Source organism: Ceratotherium simum, chromosome 13, assembly GCF_057802395.1.
Source record: "Ceratotherium simum simum isolate JZ-2026a chromosome 13, ASM5780239v1, whole genome shotgun sequence".
Lineage (NCBI taxonomy): Eukaryota > Metazoa > Chordata > Mammalia > Perissodactyla > Rhinocerotidae > Ceratotherium > Ceratotherium simum.
In genome coordinates this window covers 43,698,445-43,717,198 of record NC_141912.1, presented here as the reverse complement: position 1 = coordinate 43,717,198, position 18,754 = coordinate 43,698,445, and the positions used below count along the sequence as shown (strand labels likewise).

At 51.7% G+C, this 18,754-nt stretch overlaps 1 protein-coding gene across 1 annotated transcript in view; it reads right to left on the bottom strand.

The window, feature by feature from the left end:
• Nucleotides 1-2,519: 2,519 nt before the first annotated feature.
• Nucleotides 2,520-18,754, bottom strand: part of PTK7 (protein tyrosine kinase 7 (inactive)) — a 56,209-nt gene continuing 39,974 nt past the window's right edge. Inside the window, exons 8-20 of the mRNA XM_004424113.2 lie at nucleotides 16,603-16,736; nucleotides 16,309-16,444; nucleotides 16,033-16,152; nucleotides 14,249-14,398; nucleotides 13,980-14,130; nucleotides 13,753-13,880; nucleotides 12,374-12,577; nucleotides 11,443-11,598; nucleotides 10,579-10,811; nucleotides 9,477-9,557; nucleotides 4,789-4,940; nucleotides 3,839-4,017; nucleotides 2,520-3,355 (exon numbers count right to left, since the gene is read on the bottom strand). Of these exons, the coding sequence (XP_004424170.1) occupies nucleotides 3,195-3,355; nucleotides 3,839-4,017; nucleotides 4,789-4,940; nucleotides 9,477-9,557; nucleotides 10,579-10,811; nucleotides 11,443-11,598; nucleotides 12,374-12,577; nucleotides 13,753-13,880; nucleotides 13,980-14,130; nucleotides 14,249-14,398; nucleotides 16,033-16,152; nucleotides 16,309-16,444; nucleotides 16,603-16,736 (1,985 nt within the window). The 3' untranslated portion in view covers nucleotides 2,520-3,194. The remainder of the gene's footprint in view (nucleotides 3,356-3,838; nucleotides 4,018-4,788; nucleotides 4,941-9,476; nucleotides 9,558-10,578; nucleotides 10,812-11,442; nucleotides 11,599-12,373; nucleotides 12,578-13,752; nucleotides 13,881-13,979; nucleotides 14,131-14,248; nucleotides 14,399-16,032; nucleotides 16,153-16,308; nucleotides 16,445-16,602; nucleotides 16,737-18,754) is intronic.

The window sequence follows — 18,754 nt, the reverse complement described above, 5'->3', positions numbered from 1 at the left end:
ACACTGAAGGGCCGGTTAAAGCCACATGCGGTGAGATAAGATTCCTGAGGTGAGAACACAGAGGAAGGCCAAGGAGAACAGAAGGGAAGCAGGCAGAAGAAGCCTCAGCCAGGGCTGGAGAAGGTCTGGGGTCAGAGAAGGTGGAGACCGCATACCATCACCAAAGTCAAGAGATGAGAGAGCCAGCCCTGATGGCCTAGCGGTTGAAGTCAAAGTTCGGTGCGCTCCGCTTCGGCAGCCAGGGCCCAGTTCCAGGTCACAGAACGACACCACTTGTGTGTCAGTAGCAATGCTGTGGTGGCGGCTCACATAGAAGAACTAGAACTTTTTTTTTATAATTTTATTTATTTATTTATTCCCCCGAAGCCCCAGTAGATAGTTGTATGTCATAGCTGCACATCCTTCTAGTTGCTGTATGTGGGACTCAGCCTCAGCATGGCTGGAGAAGCGGTGCATTGGTGCGTGCCCGGGGTTCCGAACCTGGGCCGCCAGTAGCGGAGCGCGCGCACTTAACCGCTAAGCCACGGGCCGGCCCAGAAGAACTAGAACTTATAACTATACACAACTATGTACTGGGGCTCTAGGGGGGGAAAAAGGAAGAAAGAGGAGGAAGATTGACAACAGATGTTAGCTTAGGGCAACTCTTCCCCTGCAAAAAGGAAAAAAAAAAGAGAGGAGAGTTTGACATGGCCAATGTGGCCAGCAACATGAGCCACAGCAGAGTGGGCAAGGAAGATCAGGAGTGAGAAGAGAATTAGTGATCAATGACCTTCTACAGTAAAGCCTTCCCAATATTTCTGAGTGCAACCCACAGAAAGAAATCATTGGTACATCGCCACCTGCAGTGAATTAAGATTATTGCTCCCAATTGTTCACACTCTGTCTTGGAATTAACATGTCCTCATCCTTTGCCATGTGACTTTGCAGTACCTCCTACTGGTGTTCACGTTGGCTTTTGACACGTGACTTGCTTTGGCTGATAAAATGTGAACAGACTTGTGTTTTCAATGTGCTTGCAGGATCTGGCTTGACCTCTTGTGCTCCTGCCACTGCATAAGAGCATGCCCCGGGGCCAGCAGACTAGACCCACACCTACAGCCTGGAGTGAAGCCCAGCGGAACTCAGCTAAGTCCAGCCAAGATCAGCCAAACCTCAACAACCTGCAGATCCATGAGTGAGAAAAACAGTTGTTGTAAGCAACTGAGATTTGGGGGTTATTATGCAGCAGCACTACCCCAACAGCTGACTAATACCCAATATACACAAACATGTATCAAACAGTACAAACAAAATTTCATCAAACAAGACTTACCCCTAAGGTATACAATGTACTCTGATAATTTCTATTATGTTTCGTTTTTTTAAAAACGCTGGTTGCAACCCACAGTTTGAAAACTACTGCTCTAAAGAAATTGTTCTTGGGGGCCAGCCCCGTGGCTTAGTGGTTAAGTGCGCGCGCTCCGCTGCTGGTGGCCCGGGGTTCAGATCCCAGGCGCGCACCGACGCACCGCTTCTCCAGCCATGCTGAGGCTGTGTCCCACATACAGCAACTAGAAGGATGTGCAACTATGATATACAACTATCTACTGGGGCTTTGGGGGAAAAAAATAAAATAAATAAAATTAAAGAAATTGTTCTTGGGTTGTTTTCACTCCCACACACCTGAGGGATGTAGCACTGTATATCAACAACAATGGCTCACTTACTAGCTGTGTGACCTTGGAGAAATTACTTGACCTCCCTGAGCCTCAGTTTCCAAGTCTGTGAGATGGGAACAATAACATCTGGCTAACGGAGTTGTCACAGAGATTAAATGAGATAATGCACATTAAGTGCTTAGCAAAGTGACTGGTACAGAGCAAGTATTCAGTAAATATTAGCTGTTATTTTCATTACTGAGAAGTTTAGTGAGGAACAGAAGGAACTAGAACAATTTCAAAGGACTCATTTCTTTTAGGATGGGGAACCAGGGTGAAGTTCCTGGAATAAGGTGGAGTATAACTGATGACACAAGGTCTAGGTAACGAAGGGGTGGACTCACACCAGCTGAGGGCCTAGAGCACTGAGGCATTAAGCACCATCTCTTTGCTCAGTGAGGACTAGGCCAGCCAGCAGAGAATAGGTAGTCGGCAGTCAGAGAGGAACTCTGAGATGGACAAGGTGGACCAAGGTGGACAAGAGGCGGCCTCGCGCCCTCCAAGCCCCCGTTCTCAACTGCTCCAAGAACCAGACAGAAGGACCAGTGTCTGCTAGTTATTCCTCTCCAAAGCCCCACCAGGCTCCGGGAAGGCACACAGCTGCTCTGATAAGCGAGGGAAGAAGGGACATCGTTCACAGACAACGGCAGGGAATGAGCATCAGAAGCAGGTTGTAAAAAAGGCTTCTTTATTGAGAGCAGCGAGTGTAAAAAAAAAAAAAACAACAAACTGAAACGAACAAACAACAACAATAAAGGTGTGAGGCAGGGATGGCCCACCCTCCCCATCTCCTCCAGGGCCCACCCCTCCCTCCCATGCCCACCCACCCCACGCTGCAATTACATACAAAAGCCGCCCATGGTGCGTACAAAAAGGGCGGGTTATATAGTGTCAAAAGCTCCTGAATATTCCTTCATCTGCCAGGCACTTAGGATGAGGAAAAGAGAGAAGGGGGGGGAAGAGGCACGGGTCTGGGTCAGCGTGCACAAGTCCATAGGGGCAGGACTCACGGCTGTGTCCTCCGAGATCCTAGTGCACACCCCAAGGTGGGCCCCGTGGGCCAGAACTACCCAGGAACTTGAGTAAATCAAGGAACTGCCCTCAAACCCAGCTCACCTCCAGCCTAGCACTCCCTGCGTAAAGTTGGCAGGTGACTGGCAGAACTGGACCTGGTCAAGGCGAGCAGACCCAGGCCAGAAACTGGGATTACCTGAGGCACCCACACTGTCCCTGATGGGAGAAGGGGTGGCAGAGAAAGCTGCCCAGCCCAAGGCCCAAGTCACCCAGTCTGGGTCTGAATCAGCCTCCCCAAGAGCTGAGGGTGAGGAAGAGGAGGGAAGCCCAGGCCTGCCCAGACCTCAGCAGTGCCTGTGGTGCCAGGGCGGGCCCCCTGGGGCCAGGGAACACCGGGATCTTGCCCATCATGCTGTGGGCGCCCCTCAGGAGGTCCTCCCCTGCCCACGCCATCCTGAGGCACAGCCTGCCTGGGCTCCCTCCTCACGGCTTGTTGTCAGCAGGGCTGTCTCCCAGGGTGTTGGCGATCTCGCTGAAGGAGGGCCGGTCTTTGGGGCTGAGCGCCCAGCACCGCTGCATCAGCCGGTAGAGCTTGGAAGGACAGCCCTCAGGCTGCGGGAGTCTGGCCTTCCCAGCCTGCAAGTCTGCAGGAAGATGTTGGGAGCAGTGTTAGTTGAAACTTTTAACCACCTGTCCAACACTCTGTGGAGCCTGCAGTTTCCACAAGCAGCCACATGAGGGAGACTCTAGGGGGCACTGGCCAGTGTCAGTGAGCACTGACTCAAGGAGTATACTATCTTGTAAACAAAGGAGATGACTCTGCTGGCCCCAGCTCCTTCTGGCTGGTGGGGCAGGGTCCACACAGCACAGGCGGCAGCCAGTGCATGGGGACTGAAGTGGAGTCAATGGGCAGGCATCAGAGTCGCTGGAGTGAGCACTGAGGACAACGGCTATTTACCAACCAGCATGCAAGTATTTCAGTATTCTAACCAGTGGAGTGGCCATATCTGTGTATCTGCTAATACCAGCCCTGAGAGGGGAGGCAGGCTGAACTGGCCCTAGGACCTTGAGCAACCTCTCTACCTGGAGAACACCTGGAATTGTCCCCTGGAAACATAGGTGCCTACCTGCCAGCACTTCATCGTCTGCTTGCCCACCATGGGGCATCTCTCCGTGGGTGAACACTTCCCACATCAACACACCGAAGGCCCAGACATCAGACTTGGTGGAGAAGTCGCTCTCCAGGATGGCCTCAGGGGACATCCAGCGCAGGGGCACCCAGGCCTGGCGGAAGTGGTAGTACTCACTGCAAGAGAGAACCACACAGGGATGGCGGTGGGGCAGGGTGAGGGACAAAGCCCAGATCCCAACCTGGGTCTCATCTCAGGTCTGGGTCTCGTATCCGGGCTAGAACCCAACCTCTCTACATCAAGGCATTCAGGGAAATGCGTAACATTTATGCTGAGCACGGAGGTGTACTGGATGAAATCTGGAGGGTCCGATGGTTAAAAAATTCCTGTAAGAATCAAACTTTGCCTAAAAAAAAGCGAATTATCATACATACTTTCTGTATTGGCTAAAAAATGTGAAAAGCAAACACAGTAAATAGAAAGAAAATTTAAAGAGCTTTACTAGTGATATACCAATCGTGACTAAACCAACAGTCAGACAAACTGGAGTGACTCAAGGGCAAGTTCCCGGAGAAGCTATGTAGTGTGTGCAGGCAGTCCACAGCAATCTCCGGCCATGAGGGCTGAGCTTTACGTCTTAGGCTTTGAAATAATAATTTCCGAATTCAGGAAGTTACAGAGGGAATCACATAATAGCCAAATTATATATAAACTGTTATAAAGTTTGACTAGTCATAAAGAAAGTTTGTAATTTTTTTATCATTAGAGAAAATTTATAAGCGTCAGGGACCTGTGGTCCACTGGCTGCGAAGCTGCTATACCTTTGGAGAGAGGATGGGAAGGCTCTGCCCCCTCCAGCTTTGGACTAAGCAGACACTAAGCCCTTTCCAACCCCCCAACTACAGTTGCCCTCTGCCCCTCGTCCCACCCCACCCATGTCCTTCTACCTGTTGTACACGTCCTTGCTGAGCCCCAGAGCCGACACCTTCACCTGTCTCTGAGCGCTGACCAGGCAGTTGCGAGCGGCCAGGTCCTTGTGCACAAAGCGGTTGTTGGACAGGTGCTCCATGCCCAGGGCCACCTGGGTGCACAGGGCCACCTGGAGTGAGAAAGGGGCCGGTGAGAGCAGCCCAGGACTAGAGGATCGAGGTGCCCATCCTCGACACAACCCTTGGTGGGGCCTCAGTGCCATCCATATGATGCTTAGGAAGCCCCAAAACAAAAGCACAACAGTCTCAGTTTCCTTTTTTGTAAAATGGGCATAACAGTACCTGCCTCACTGGGCTGGTGGAAGAAGTGAATTGAATGAAAGAAAGCGCTTGGCACCACTCTGACACACAGCAGGTGCTCGATTAAGTGCGTGGCACATGGGGCAGGAAGAACACGTAGTAACCATTTGCTGAGTGAAAAATGACTGGGCAGTAATCAGAGCTGACATCTTTATGGGTGCTTCCTTTTTTTTTTTGTCCTTCCAAATTACATATTTTCTACTAGTTGTGTTTTATAAAAAACAAAACAGAGGCCAGCCCCGTGGCGTAGCGGTTAAGTTCATGCACTCCGCTTTGGCAGCCCGGGATTCACAGGTTCGGATCCCAGGCGCAGACCTACACACCGCTCATCAAGCCATGCCGTGGTGGCGTCCCACATATAAAATAGAGGAAGACTGGCACAGATGTTAGTGCAGTGACAATCTTCCTCAAGCAAAAAGAGGAAGATTGGCAACAGACGTTAGCCCATGGCCAGTCTTCCTCACCAAAAAAAAAAAAAAAAAAAGTTTAAAAATCAATGGTCTAGGGGCCGGCCAGGTGGCGCAAGCGGTTGGGTGTGCGTGCTGCGCTGCGGCGGCCCGGGGCTCACCGGTTCGGATCCCGGGCGCACACCGACACACCACTTGTTAAACCATGCTGTGGTGGCGTCCCATATAGAGTAGAGGAAGATGGGCACGGATGTTAGCCCAGGGCCAATCTTCCTCAGCAAAAAAAAAGAGGAGGATTGGCATCAGATGTTAGCTCAGGGCTGGTCCTTCTTACAAAAAAAACAAAACAAACAAACAAAAAAATCAATGGTCTAAACCTGTGCTGTCCAAAACAGTAGCCCCTAGCATCGTGTGGCTATTGAAATTAATTAAAACTTCATAAAATTAAAAATTCACTCCTCACTCACTCCAGCCGCATTCTAAGTGCTTGGCAGCCGCATGGGGCTAGTGACTACCACACTGGACAGCACGGAAATAGACCATTTCCATCATCACAGGAAGACCTACTAGGCAGCACTGATCCAAACCACCCCCAACCTGGCCCCATCTACACATCCAATGTGTGGACTGGCGCTGCATATGCAGAGGCCCTGAACGAAGGAAGCCATCGAGAGCTGGGGAAAATCTCATCTTCTTGGTGCATTTTCTTTGTCAAAAGTGAAGACACAAAATCTCCAGATAGCTTCCAATCAAATGTGTGTAACCAGTGAGGAGGGCTAAAGAAGCAGTCAGTGAACAGGTCCGCAAGGACTACTGAGCCCTCCCTGGGTGCAGAGCTCGCGCTGGGTCTCCAAGAAAAAGTAGAGGCCACACTCCCAAAACAGCCCCTAGATGGCCATGTTCAGAATGCCCCAAGTGCCTGCCACTGGTTGTAAAAGGGCCAGATGACCACTGAAGTGGTCATCATAAATGGACAGACTCTACTTCAGGCTTCAAAACCCGAAGGCATTGTCCAGCCTTGCCCGGATATCTGTAAGAAGCAGACAAAGGCTTTTGTAATGCGCCCTCATCGGACTGGCCATTCCTCTCAGCCTGCTCTCTCTGGTCTGGCTCCAAGCGAAACAATCTGCTGCTGGTCAAGGGAAACAGAAGAGAGTGGACTTGGCATGGTGAATAACTTGCTATCGTTCCAGTAAGGCAGTGCTTCTGGAAATACTGGCTAAGCGAGGACAGTAAAAGGGAATTCTGTTAGGCCCAAGCCAATTAAGTGTTTCCTTACTACTGGGCAAGACGCCATCAGATGGCCACAGGATTAATTCTCAAATACTGTTAGAAAGACCTGCTCTTTGGTGAAGACCAGACCCACCCCTTCCTTTCCAGCTTTCACACTCCAAGGGCTTGCCTAAGTTCTGGCTACCTCACTGTGACACTATTGAGCTCTTATCACAACAGGCTTTCTGTCTCCAACCAAGGCATCTAACTGCATAAAGCACTGTCCACCAGGTGTGCTAAGCTCACCCTGCTCCTTGTCTGTCATTAGCTTGCAGGTGATCCATGGAGAAATCACAGGTTACAGTCCCCTGACTTCAAAATCTCCATCATCATATCAGCTACTTGAACAAGTATTACCTACAATTATGCCAACACCCAGGGCCCATGTCTCTGATTTCTATCACTATCCCACTGCTATCCTGAAATCCTCCTGTGGTTCCCCCCAGCCCACCCACACCGAGCACGGCACCCTCGCTCCAGCTCTAGCTGGCCAGGGAGCGCTGCCTACCGCTCCACTTCCCTTTAAAAAATTAACTTCTCCTCCTTCCATTCCCCCAGGACCCTAGGAATATAAAGAGACACAGCAACTCACGAAATTACTAGCACAACAAAGTATCTACAAGTTTTAATATCTTTCCTAAAAAAAAAAGCAGTATTTTTCAAACTACTGATCAAGACCCACTTGGGTCTCAAAACCAATTTAGTGAGTTAAAAAAAAAAAGAACAGGACAGGAAATATCAAGCGCACCAGATATAGTGTTGTGAACGTTTAATTTGGTTGTGTGTACGTGCGTGTGTACACGCTGGGTCATAACGTAAAATGCATTTCTTATAGGGGATCCTAACCAAAACACATTTCAAAGCCACTATCCTATACCAGGGCTCCTTGAACTTTAATGAGCTTAAGAATCAGCTGGAGAGCTTGGTTGGAAAATGCAGGTTCTCAGATCCCGCTCTCAGATATTCTGATCCCCTCAGTCTGAGGTATGGTCCAAAAATCTACATTTATTTTTTAACCCCCATCTGATGCAAAATATTGTCCTTGGAGAGTGTGGGACCCAACTTATTGAAGTTCCTCCATCAAATTTAAGACTCTCTAGCAAAAAAAAAAAGGGTGGGAGAGATCTCTAGCAAAGGTGGTGATGACTTGGAGCCAAATAGTCCCTCAGGTCAAGGGACGGAGGTAACTGACTTCCTGTCAGGCCGTCTACATCCCTGTCCCAGCCAGAGAAACCTACCTTGATCCCCTCTCTCCTGAAGCCATCCCCTTCCTTTCAACTGCTTCCTGTCCTTGAGAGCTGAACTCAAATGGCTTTTTCTACCAAGAAACCTTCTTCGTGAACCACACCATTTGTCCACCTAAAGGACATGGCTTCTTCAACTTCTCTTAATTTATGTCTTTCATTTGCTTTCTGTCATACCTGAAATCTATAAGGCACATGACATACTCATTTACCCAAGCTCCCCTACTATATCCTAAGTGCCCCAAGGATGCCTGGCAGCTTCAATTTTGCATCCCCAAGGGCCCTGAGGCCCATGGCTGACTCGGTAAAGACTTGCTGGCTCCATGCAGGTCCTGATTTGTGAGCTCTGGGGTCCTGACATCCCACCTAGCTGGAGCAGCACATCCTGTCCTGTGGCTTCCCATCTACAGCCACTGCAGACAGTCCCGCGGCTTCTCAGAGATGGAAGGAGAGGCACAGTGTTGGGAGGCCAGGTCACTTGCTCTGTCTGGGCCTTAGTAAATTCACCTCTAATGGGAGGAGGTCAGTCTGAAGGGTGCAGAGCTGCTTCCCCAGAGAGATCAGGGGCAGCCAGGGTCCCACTTGCCTGACTGATCAACCGGCCATGCCTTTCTGCCCTGCCCCCAGAGTCCACGAGCTAGGTCAGCCTACAAGGCAAGGAATGGTCACTTGTAAGGAAGGGCCCTGGCAGTCTCTGCCTTCCTGCCCTGAGCTCTGACTGGTTTATGAGGTGACTTTGCTGTCAGCCTGGAAGCAGAGTGGCCCAGTCACGTGGAAGGAGGTGGGTCCATTTTCAGAGGGGAGGCGAGGAGGCTGGAGGCAGGAGGAGCTGGGCTGCAGAGGGATGGCTGAGGTGGGCAGAGGGCAGTAGGCAAGCCTTCCCTTCTTCAGTTTCACCCTGGGTGAAACCGTGGGGCCCAGCCAGGGCTCTGCACTCAGAACCGCCCTCTGCCCAGAAGGCAGAGGAGAACCGGAAGGAAAGGCTGGGCAGCCCACAGCCCACGTGAGAGTGAAAGTGTGAAAACAACAGCGGGTAAAGCGTGGGCAGCCCGTTCGCAGGAGAGTCTTCCACACTCAGGGCCACACCCAGTCCCGCAGGCCCCTAGGCCAGCAGATGCTCACTGCTCCAGCCCCATGCTCACTGCTCCAGCCGCAAAGGCTAAGAGCAGCCCTTCCGCTTGAGGCCAACGCGGCCACAGAAAGCCACTTGTGGGCTACATGATCTGGGACAAGTCACTTAAGCTTTCTAAACCTCACTTTCTTCATCTGCAAAATGGGGACAGGGACATATATTCAGAGGATCACTGTGATCACTGGGATAACCCATGTAAAGAACTTACCACAGGGAGCACTCCATCAGGGTACCTGTTAAATGACTGCCCCTGCTCCTGGCCCACCCTGGGACCTCCCGCCCTGTCCTCACCTTCTGCTTAGTGCTGAGGGGCTGTGACTTCAATTTTTCATCCTTGCTCTTGGAAATCCTCAGGAACTGTTTGAGATCTCCCTGAGGGGACAGCCAAGTGTCTCTGTCAGGTCCGAGCCCAGCCATTATCTCCAAAGCATCAAAGCAAGCAGGTGTGCCCAGGGTTCCTGCCCGGGCAGGTGGTGAGAAGCCCTGCCCTGAACGCTCACCCCAGCCCGGCCTGCCTCCCGGGGAAAGTCCAGCAGAATTAAAAAATATATAGGAGATGTCTCCTAGAAACTCTCTCAGTCAGAAAGAGAGGAGGACTGTCCCTCTTACCCTCAGGGGAGCCCTCAGACAGGTGGGTGACAAAGCCCCTGCCCTCAGGGAGACAACAGGAAAATACAGCCCTACCCTCTGTCTTCAGGGACCCCTAGGAGGAACCCCTGCCCTCCAGGGGTTATCATCTAACAGACATGAACAAACAGGGAGAACACCAGCAGCAGAGACATACACAAAGCACTCGTAAGCACGTGCTAAGGGAAAGATTATGGATTACACCTCCTGCCCCGAGCTGGGGGATTTAATAAGCAGCAGTTTGAGGACCATGGGGACTATGCCTGGATCAGTCAGGGAATGAAGAGGAAGAGGCAAATCTGGGCATGACAACTGGGGAGGAAAGAGAAGGCTGGTGACTGGGCTAATACGGGGCCTCCAATGTATGGGATGCCGGGAAGGAAGGAAAGCCAGGTTCTGATAAGTTTATCCTCAAGGAGTAACAAGCCCTGGGGAGAAATAAAAATGACAAACCAAAGAAAACCAGAATCAGGGAAGCAGACCTGGAAGGCATCCATGCAGTGTACAGAGTGCAAAGCCGGGAAGAACTTGGGACCAAGCCCCAGCACAGGGCTGGCTGATGGGAAAGATGGGGTACTGATCAAGGAAGGTAAGGTGTCAGAGAGCTGGGGGGCAGGAGGCTGAGCATCGGTTGCAAGGCGGCAACAGCAGGTGGCCGTGGTCTTGGCTGAGACCACATGAGAGGAGGTTCCCATGGTGCCCCCACCCCCTACCTGTCAGGACACTGCCCTGCCCGAGACTCCCAGGAACCTTGCCAACAGCATACCAGGTCCACATACTCCAGCACCATGTAGTGGGGCTCGGCCTCCCGGCAGAGCCCCAGGAGCCGCACCACGTTGGCGTGGTTCAGCTTCCCAAACATCTCGAACTCCCTCCGGAAGTCCAGCTGCTGCTGCTCGTCCCGGCTCTGCAGGCTCTTCACAAGCACCAGGGTCTCTGCTACCCCCTCCTCCAAGCCCTGCGCCTTGGCCAGGAACACCTCCCCAAACTCACTCTTCCCTGTGGGTACAGGTCTGAGTCGGCCAGCTGCCTTCCCCCAAGCAGAGGAAGCCCCTAACTTGGGGAGGTGCCTCGCCGCTCTGCCTCACAACGTGGGGAGTCTTTGCTGCACCCTACTTGCCTGCACTGGGCAGAGGCCCTGGTTCTGCTGTGTGACCCTGAGCAAACCACTCCCCCTCCCACCGTGGGCTTCCTGGTCTCCAACAGTAAAATACAGGGGTGGGATTCCTAGTCAGCGTTTTCCAAAGGGTGGTTTGTATGAGAATTTTAGGTGGCTCATGATAAACATGTCTTCATGGTTATATGTTTTAATGTATGCTCAGAAAAAATTTAACTAGCACAAATCCATAATTCCTCATTTTTTCCTAAAACAAAGCTAACTTAAGTTAAAAAAATAAAGGGGAGGGAGTCAATCTAAAGAAAATATCAGGTAAATAATACACAGGAATGATGAAATCTGTGGAGGTGGGGTCTGAGAGAGGCACCAGCCGGACACACTGGACTAGATCCCGCAGGCTCCCCTCCATCTCTAGGGTTCTAGGCTTCAGCGACTTCAGAGCCACCACCCTAATCTAGCCTCAGGACAGTGGCCCGTAGTCAAGCAGGGATAGCTGTGGCCAAGCCAACACACCCAGGGTGGTGATGGGCTGCAGGCTGGCCCGTGGGAAGTGCATCTTATCACTCGTGCTGTGGCGTTTGTTGGTGGCTGCAGAGCCGGAGCCCAAGCTGGTCAAGGCCACTTCCTCTTGGATCTCTGCTGAGGGCTGCCCATTCTGCAAAGGCCCACCTGGGAAGAGGGCGCACGAGGGAGTGTCAAGATGAGACCTGACACTCTGGCCACCATGGGGACCTCAGTTCTCTCCCCTAAATCCCCACTTCCACCAAATGGGTCCAATCCCAGTGCTCCACACAAAAGGGCCAATGCAACTGATAAACTGATGGGGCTGGGTGATGGGCCTCCCTTAGGGCAGCTGATTACGACCTCCCAAATGGAACAAACTGTACATGTCATCCGAATCCCAGGTCCCTGGACACCATATCGACATAGGGGTTTTTGCTTTCATAGGGCCTCCTATGTGCAAAGCCCTAAACAGGCACAAAGGGGAAATCACATAAGGAAGACCAGGCCGTGCTCCTGAACCCCTAAGCTGATAGGCGAGACCCAGCAATGCCCCAGGGAGCTCTGAGTCGGAGGAGAGGGAGGGCAGGAGGAGAGAAACAGACAGACTCCCCTTGGGGGAACTCAAAGAGTAAAGGGGGGAGACAAAGATGTGTAACAGAAACATGACTACATATACTAAGTATATCTGGGGCTCAGTGCCGCGGCAAGAAGGCAGGAAAATGTAGGAAGCTGGCCCAAGAGGCTCCGATGGGGGAGTCTTGAGCCAGGCTGCTCAGAAGCCAAGGCCCTGGGAATCAGCCAACTCCAGGCTTCCAGTTAGGGGTGGGCAGCTCTGCTCTGGCCCCAGCTACCCAGTGCTGCAGCTCTCTCCTCCGTGGCCGCAGGAGGGCGCTAAGCACCCGCGCACTGGCACCGTCTCCCACCTCCAGGGGCCCCTCACCGTTGAGGCACTCCATCTCTGGCTCCTCGCCCTCAGGCTGCTTCTGAAGCCGCTTGGCTTTGCAGCGCTTCTTGCAGTAGAACATGAGGCCCAGGACAGCGATGATGTAGGCCACGGCAGCGCCCACGGACAGCCCAATGGTCTGGATCATCTTGTAGGGAGGAGGGCTGCCTGGACCCTCTGTCTCCTCCAGCACGGGCTTGTCTGAGAGATACAAAGAGAGGTCTGGGCAGGGGCCACCGAAGCAAACCCAGCCCTCCTTCTCTTCTAGCCCCTCCCCACCCCACACGTATGACAACCTCCCAGACACTCGATGGCCTGACCAAGCCCAAGACCCAGGGAGGGTCACCACCGTCACTGGCTTTAATAAGGGCCAGGTCCTCGGGCCCTACCAAGGTCATAGGGAGCTCTGAAGGACATGAGGCCAGTGATTCCCAAGCTGGCTGTGAGTCCAAACACGAGGCCGGTGACACATAAAAAACACACCTGTCAGAGCACTACCACAAACCCACACTATTTGTTAACAAGCTTCCTAAGTGACTTGATATCGTGAGCCAGGCCCTGAAGAGCAGCACTTGGGAAATTTTGGTTTAGAATCCCAGACACTGCCGGGCACAGAGCAGGTCCTTCAAGAAACGTATTTGTAGAAGGGATCTTCTAGTCTAGGGGCTTTCAAAGGCCTAGGGTCCCACGGAGAAAGAGGCGCCAGGAGTCACTGGGGAACTGAGGGAGAGAGGCCCAAAGGGGACACCATGCAGGATCCCCCAACTCCCACACACACCCAATGGCTTCAACCAAGGGGCCTTGTCACCTCACTGTTATCCATTTAAAGTTCCACATAAGACTTCATCTAGAAAAACAGTTGTGCTGCAAAACCAAAAAAGTCTGAGAACGTCTCATTTAAACCACTTTCATCTCACAGATGCAGAAACAAGCCCCTGGAGAGGAAATAACACCTCCAAAGGCGCAGAGCTGGTTATTAGGAGAGTCTCTGACCCTCGCCAGGGCCTTTACCTGACACAGCATCCTCTCTGGGCCTCCAGGGCCAAGGAAGCTTGTCCTGCTGCCTCCTGACTCGATCCCTCCCCACCCACCCAGGGAGATGTGTGTGACTGCAGAGACCCAGGAGGAAGCGTTTTAGGACAAGAGCTCTCCCCCAACACCCCACCTCTAGCTGTGGTGTGTCACATAAGCGACAGCACAGCTCTAAGCAAGGAAACTGAGACTGTGCTGTGCATGGTGAAGGGCACACAGCTGGATCCCCACCCCCACCACAAAAATGGATTAAGTGCCTTTCGTGTACCGGGGGGCTGATGAGTACTAAGATGAGAAGTCTGGCCCCATCGTTTCCCGTGCAGGACACCCCTCCCCCCCCATACCCACGACGTAGAGGGGGGCCTCCGTGTGCTTGATGTTGCAGCTGTTGCCCGCGATGCAGGTGTAGCGGCCTGAGTCCTCGGGGGCCACATCGTGGATCACCAGGGAGCCGTTCTGGAAGATGTGCATCCTGCCAGGAGAGAAGCCACAGCACTGCCCACCTCGCCGGCCCCTGGGGAGACCAGGCTACAAGAGAAGCAAAGTGGGTGTGGGAGGGAGACGGCCCTACCTGGGTCCCAGCTTGGTGGGGTCCAGGATGCGGTCTTTGCCCTTCCACTGAATGAGTGGTTTGGGGTCCCCCTGGGCCTCGCACCGCAGCAAGGCTGTGTGGCCCTGGTACACGGTCGTGCGCTCTGGCTCCACTTTGAAGGTGATGAACACTGGATGGGAAGTGCCCAGCAAGAGGCAAGGAGCAGTGAGCAACGGGGCAAGCAGGGTACCGGCTACCGCCCCACAGGGCCTGCCAGCCCTGGCCCCAGGGCCCAGCCACAGTCGCACCTGCCACGGTGAGCTGGACGTGGGCACGGATCTGGCCCTGCAGCCCATTGGAGGCGATGCAAGTGTAGTTGCCGGCGTCATCTCGGGTCACCCTGGAGAAGTGCAAGTTCCCAGCATTGTCGGTCACCCACTCTGGGAGGCTGCTCCCATCTGCAGGGCAACAAAGGGAATCGTGGGATTGACCAGTTACATGGGTGGCTGGCAATGCTCTCAGTCACTCATACATACTCAAAAACATTGCTGTTCCTACCACGCACAGACAGACAAAGTCTGAACTCCTGAGCCAGGCGCTGGGAGTCCCCGCCATCGACTCCTTCTCTGATTTTTCTGTCTCACCTCCTTCTACTGCCCTATATAACATTCACTCTACCAGCTGGACTTCTGACTGGGCCTCAATTTGCCTTGTTCTCATCCTCATTGCCTCTCACTCCTTGCTCCTGGAACCCACTCCTCCTCTTTGCCACCATCCCAGGCTTCAGATCCATTTCAAACCTCCCACAGAAAGCTCCCCTAGACCACCTGAGCAGAGAGCCCATTTCCTCCTCAAAACCTACAGCCCTACTCTCCAACTCTCACTCTTAACGGGTATGTAAAAACTCGTCCAGCCCTTTAAAAAACAATTTGGCAGTCTCCATCAAGGGTTGTAAAAATGTGCATACCCTTTTATACATAATTATTCCATTTCTGGGAATCTTTCCCAAAGGAAATAAACCCAAATCCAGAAAAAACTTTGGCTTATAGATGTTTATTGCAGCAATAAAAAGACAGAGAGAGAGAGAAAGACAGACAGAGAGGGAGAGTGGGAGGGAGGATGGTTAACAACCCAAACCTCCAACATTTAGGGAATATTTAAGTAAATTACAGTGAATCCAATCATTGGAATATTATTGCAATCTTCAAAACTAATGTTTATGTATAAAAACATGGGGAAATGCTAGATAATGGTAAGTAAAAAAGCATATAAAGCTACGTACAGTTATCAGCATCTTCTATTTCAATAGTAAGGGTGACTTACTCATGTAAGTTAAATAAGTGAAAATTATAGGTACATATAATTGTACAATAAAATTGCTATATAAAAACAAAAAGATATGCATGGAAAAAGGAACACATCCAACGATGATGGATGGTGGGATTATGCATTTTTTTCTCCCAAAATCTTCTTTTTTTTTCTTGTGAGGAAGATCAGCCCTGAGCTAACATCCATGCTAATCCTCCTCTTTTTGCTGAGGAAAACCGGCTCTGAGCTAACATCTATTGCCAATCCTCCTCTTTTTCCCCCAAAGCCCCAGTAGATAGTTGTATGTCATAGCTGCACATCCTTCTAGTTGCTGTATGTGGGACGCCACCTCAGCATGACCGGAGAAGCGGTGCATCGGTGCACGCCCGGGATCTGAACCCGGGCCGCCAGTAGGGGAGAGTGCGCACTTAACTGCTAAGCCACGGGGCCGGCCCTCTCAAAATCTTCTAAAGGAGCCCATGTTACTTTTATGTCAGAAAGGATGACTATTTTGAAAAGGGGGAGGGAGGACCTTACAGCACCGTCTGGACCAATCCAATTACTTGTTGCCTTGAGTCATCTTATATGTTGTCTAATGCTATAATCTGAACTCTTTTGTGTCTGGCTTTTTTCTTCCTAACTGGACCATAAATCAGCCCTACATTTCTTGTCTATCCCACAGTTCCTGGCATGGTACTGGGCACTCAGTTGGTCCTCAGACATGCACACATCGACCAGTGGATTGCCCTGCCTGCCCCCGACCCCCTGCCCCCATGGTACGCACCGGCCCGTATCCACTTAATAGTGGGCTTCTCTCGGCCTGTGGCTGAGCAGGGCACCGTGGCCTCCTTGTCAAACTCCATGCACTGCTGTGGCCGGGGCGGCGGTGTGAACTTGAGCTTCTCTGTTTCAGTAGAGGGAGGGCGGGTGGGGGGAATGAGGAGGAATTGAGGAAGCTAGACAGGCCGGGACAGGCCTGAAGAGCCTGGACCCTGCTGCCCCTTCCTCTTTACTCTCCTGCTCACCCAGCAAAGCACTCTCCCCACACACGCGAGCTCACCTAGCACTTGGACACGGGCTTGGGCCTCAATGCTGCCGGCTGGGGTGCTGCTCACGCAGCGGTACCACGTCCCATCGTACACCTCCACGCTGTTGATGCGCAAGGTCCCGTTCTTGGAGACCTCGAACCGCGAGTCCTACAGCAACACGAGACGTGACATGAGAAGTCTTGGCCTGAACCTCCACCAACATCTTCCTGGGGGCAGACTCCGGGGAAAGAGTGCTATGGAGGTGAGCACAGTGAGCAGTGGGAGGGGCTTCCGCCCCATCCACCAGCAATGATCCTCATTCTTACCTCCGAGATGAGCATCTGGTTTCTGTACCAGATGACTGTGGGTTTGGGCGTTGCCTGGGTCAGGCAATGCAAATAGCCCGGCTTGCCCTCCTCCAGCTGGCTGTCTTGGGGCTTCTTCACCCACGTGGGCACCGCTAGAGAGACAAGGAGGAAAGAGAAGGTTGATTAACATGTCTCTAAAACCAAAGGATCCAAATCCAAGAAATTCTAATATTCCACTAGGCCCTGAGTTCAGAAACCCTATCTGCTCCAGTGATAACTGCAGCAATTACCCCTTGGTGAAAGCCTAGGAGCCAGCACCTTCCAAGCATTATCTTACTTAATGGTCACAAAAACCCCTAACGTACGTATTCCTGTACCCATTTTACAGCTAAGACGACAGAGGTTCAAAGAAGTAATGGTCATTTGCTAATACATGATAGAAACAGGATCGGAAACTCTCATCTGTATGACTCCAAAATCCTTGCTCTTTTTATTACACCACAATGCTCCAAGGCTCGGTCCTGAGATCTCTGCTGTTTTAGCCATGAATGATCTCATCTGGTCCATGGCCTTCAATACTATCCAAGTGGATGATTCCTAAACCTATACCCTGGCTCCTGACCTCCCCCCATGAGCTTCAGACTTGCACATCCAACTGTCTACTGGCATCTCCAGCTGGATATCTAATAAGCATTTAGATATGCAAAAGAGAACACTTGATTTCTCTCCAAACCTGCTCATCCCAGTTTTCCCTATCTTAGTAAATGGGGCCACCATCCAGCCAATTGCAGAAGCCAAACACCTAGCCTTGACTTCTCTTTCTAAGTACCCCCCGCCCCATCACATTCCTTCTACACAAACCGTATCTACCTTAGCTCCAAAATATATCCTGAATGTGACCGCCTCTCACCTCCACATCTACTGCCTCTGTTCAAGCCCCTTCAATCTCCCTTGGACGATACAGTCACTTACTAACTGGTCTCCCTCTTTAGGCTCTTGCCCCTAACAATCTTGTCTTCTCAGAACAGCCAGAGTGATCTTGTGAAAATGTCACTCTCCGACTCAAAATCCTGCAAGGACTTCCTGTCCTCCGACTTGGTGTGGGAGATTGTTTGCGAAGATGGCTGTAAACAGTCCTCCCATCCCTTGCATCTCTTCGTCATGTGATGTTGCCACTTTCCCATCAAGAAACAGAGTTTATTTCTCTACTGCCTGGATTCTGGGTGGCCTGTGACTTGCCTTGTCCAACAGAATACAATGGAAGTGACACTGTGCAACTTCTAAGCCAATGCCTTGAGAAGCCTTACAGCTTCCACTTTAGCACTCTCGGGACCCAGCTCCCACGTGAGGAAGCCTGAGCTAGCCTGCCGGAGCAGCCACGTGGAAGAGAACCCAGGCACCCTGGTCGATGTCCTAGGTCAACTGCCAGACATGTGAGTGAGGACATCAGAGAACAGCCAGCCACCAGCTGATCTATGGGTTGACAGCAAACACAGGCATAAGCCCAGCCCAGCACATGGAGCTGATGAGCTGTCCCAGGTGAACCCCTTCCACAGAATCACAAGCAAATCAGTGGCTATTGTTTCAAGCCACTGAGTTTTGGAGTGGTTTGCTACGAAGCAGCAGATAACTGATACACTGGGAATAGAAGCCAAAGTTCCTACTATGTTCTTACAAGGCCCCCGTGATCTCATCTCTACCTCTCAGACAACCTCAACCACACTCACCATCTCTTACTCAACTCCAGGCACACAGATTACTGCTGTCCCTCCAACACACAAGCCCATTTCTGTCTCAGGGCCTATCCACATGGATCCCTCCTTAGTTTAAGTATCAACTCAAATGCCACCTTCTAGAGAAGGCTTCTCTAAACTCCCTCTGGCCCTCGTGCCGTCTCTCTCTGTCACTTACCCTATCGTATTTTTCTTCACGGCTCTACTGCCACTTAAAATTATATATTTGCTCATTCAATTGCTTTTCTTGTTTGCTTTGTTGCTCCTATTAGACTATGAGCTAAACAAGGGGAGGGATTTTTGTCTGCTTTGCTCATTGCTGCATTCCCAGTACTGGGAGCAGTGCCGAGCACAAAGGTGGCACTCAAGAAATCTGTGACTGTGGAGCTCTCCCTCCTCTGAACTGTACCCCCTACCCCTCCGCACCTCATCCAGCC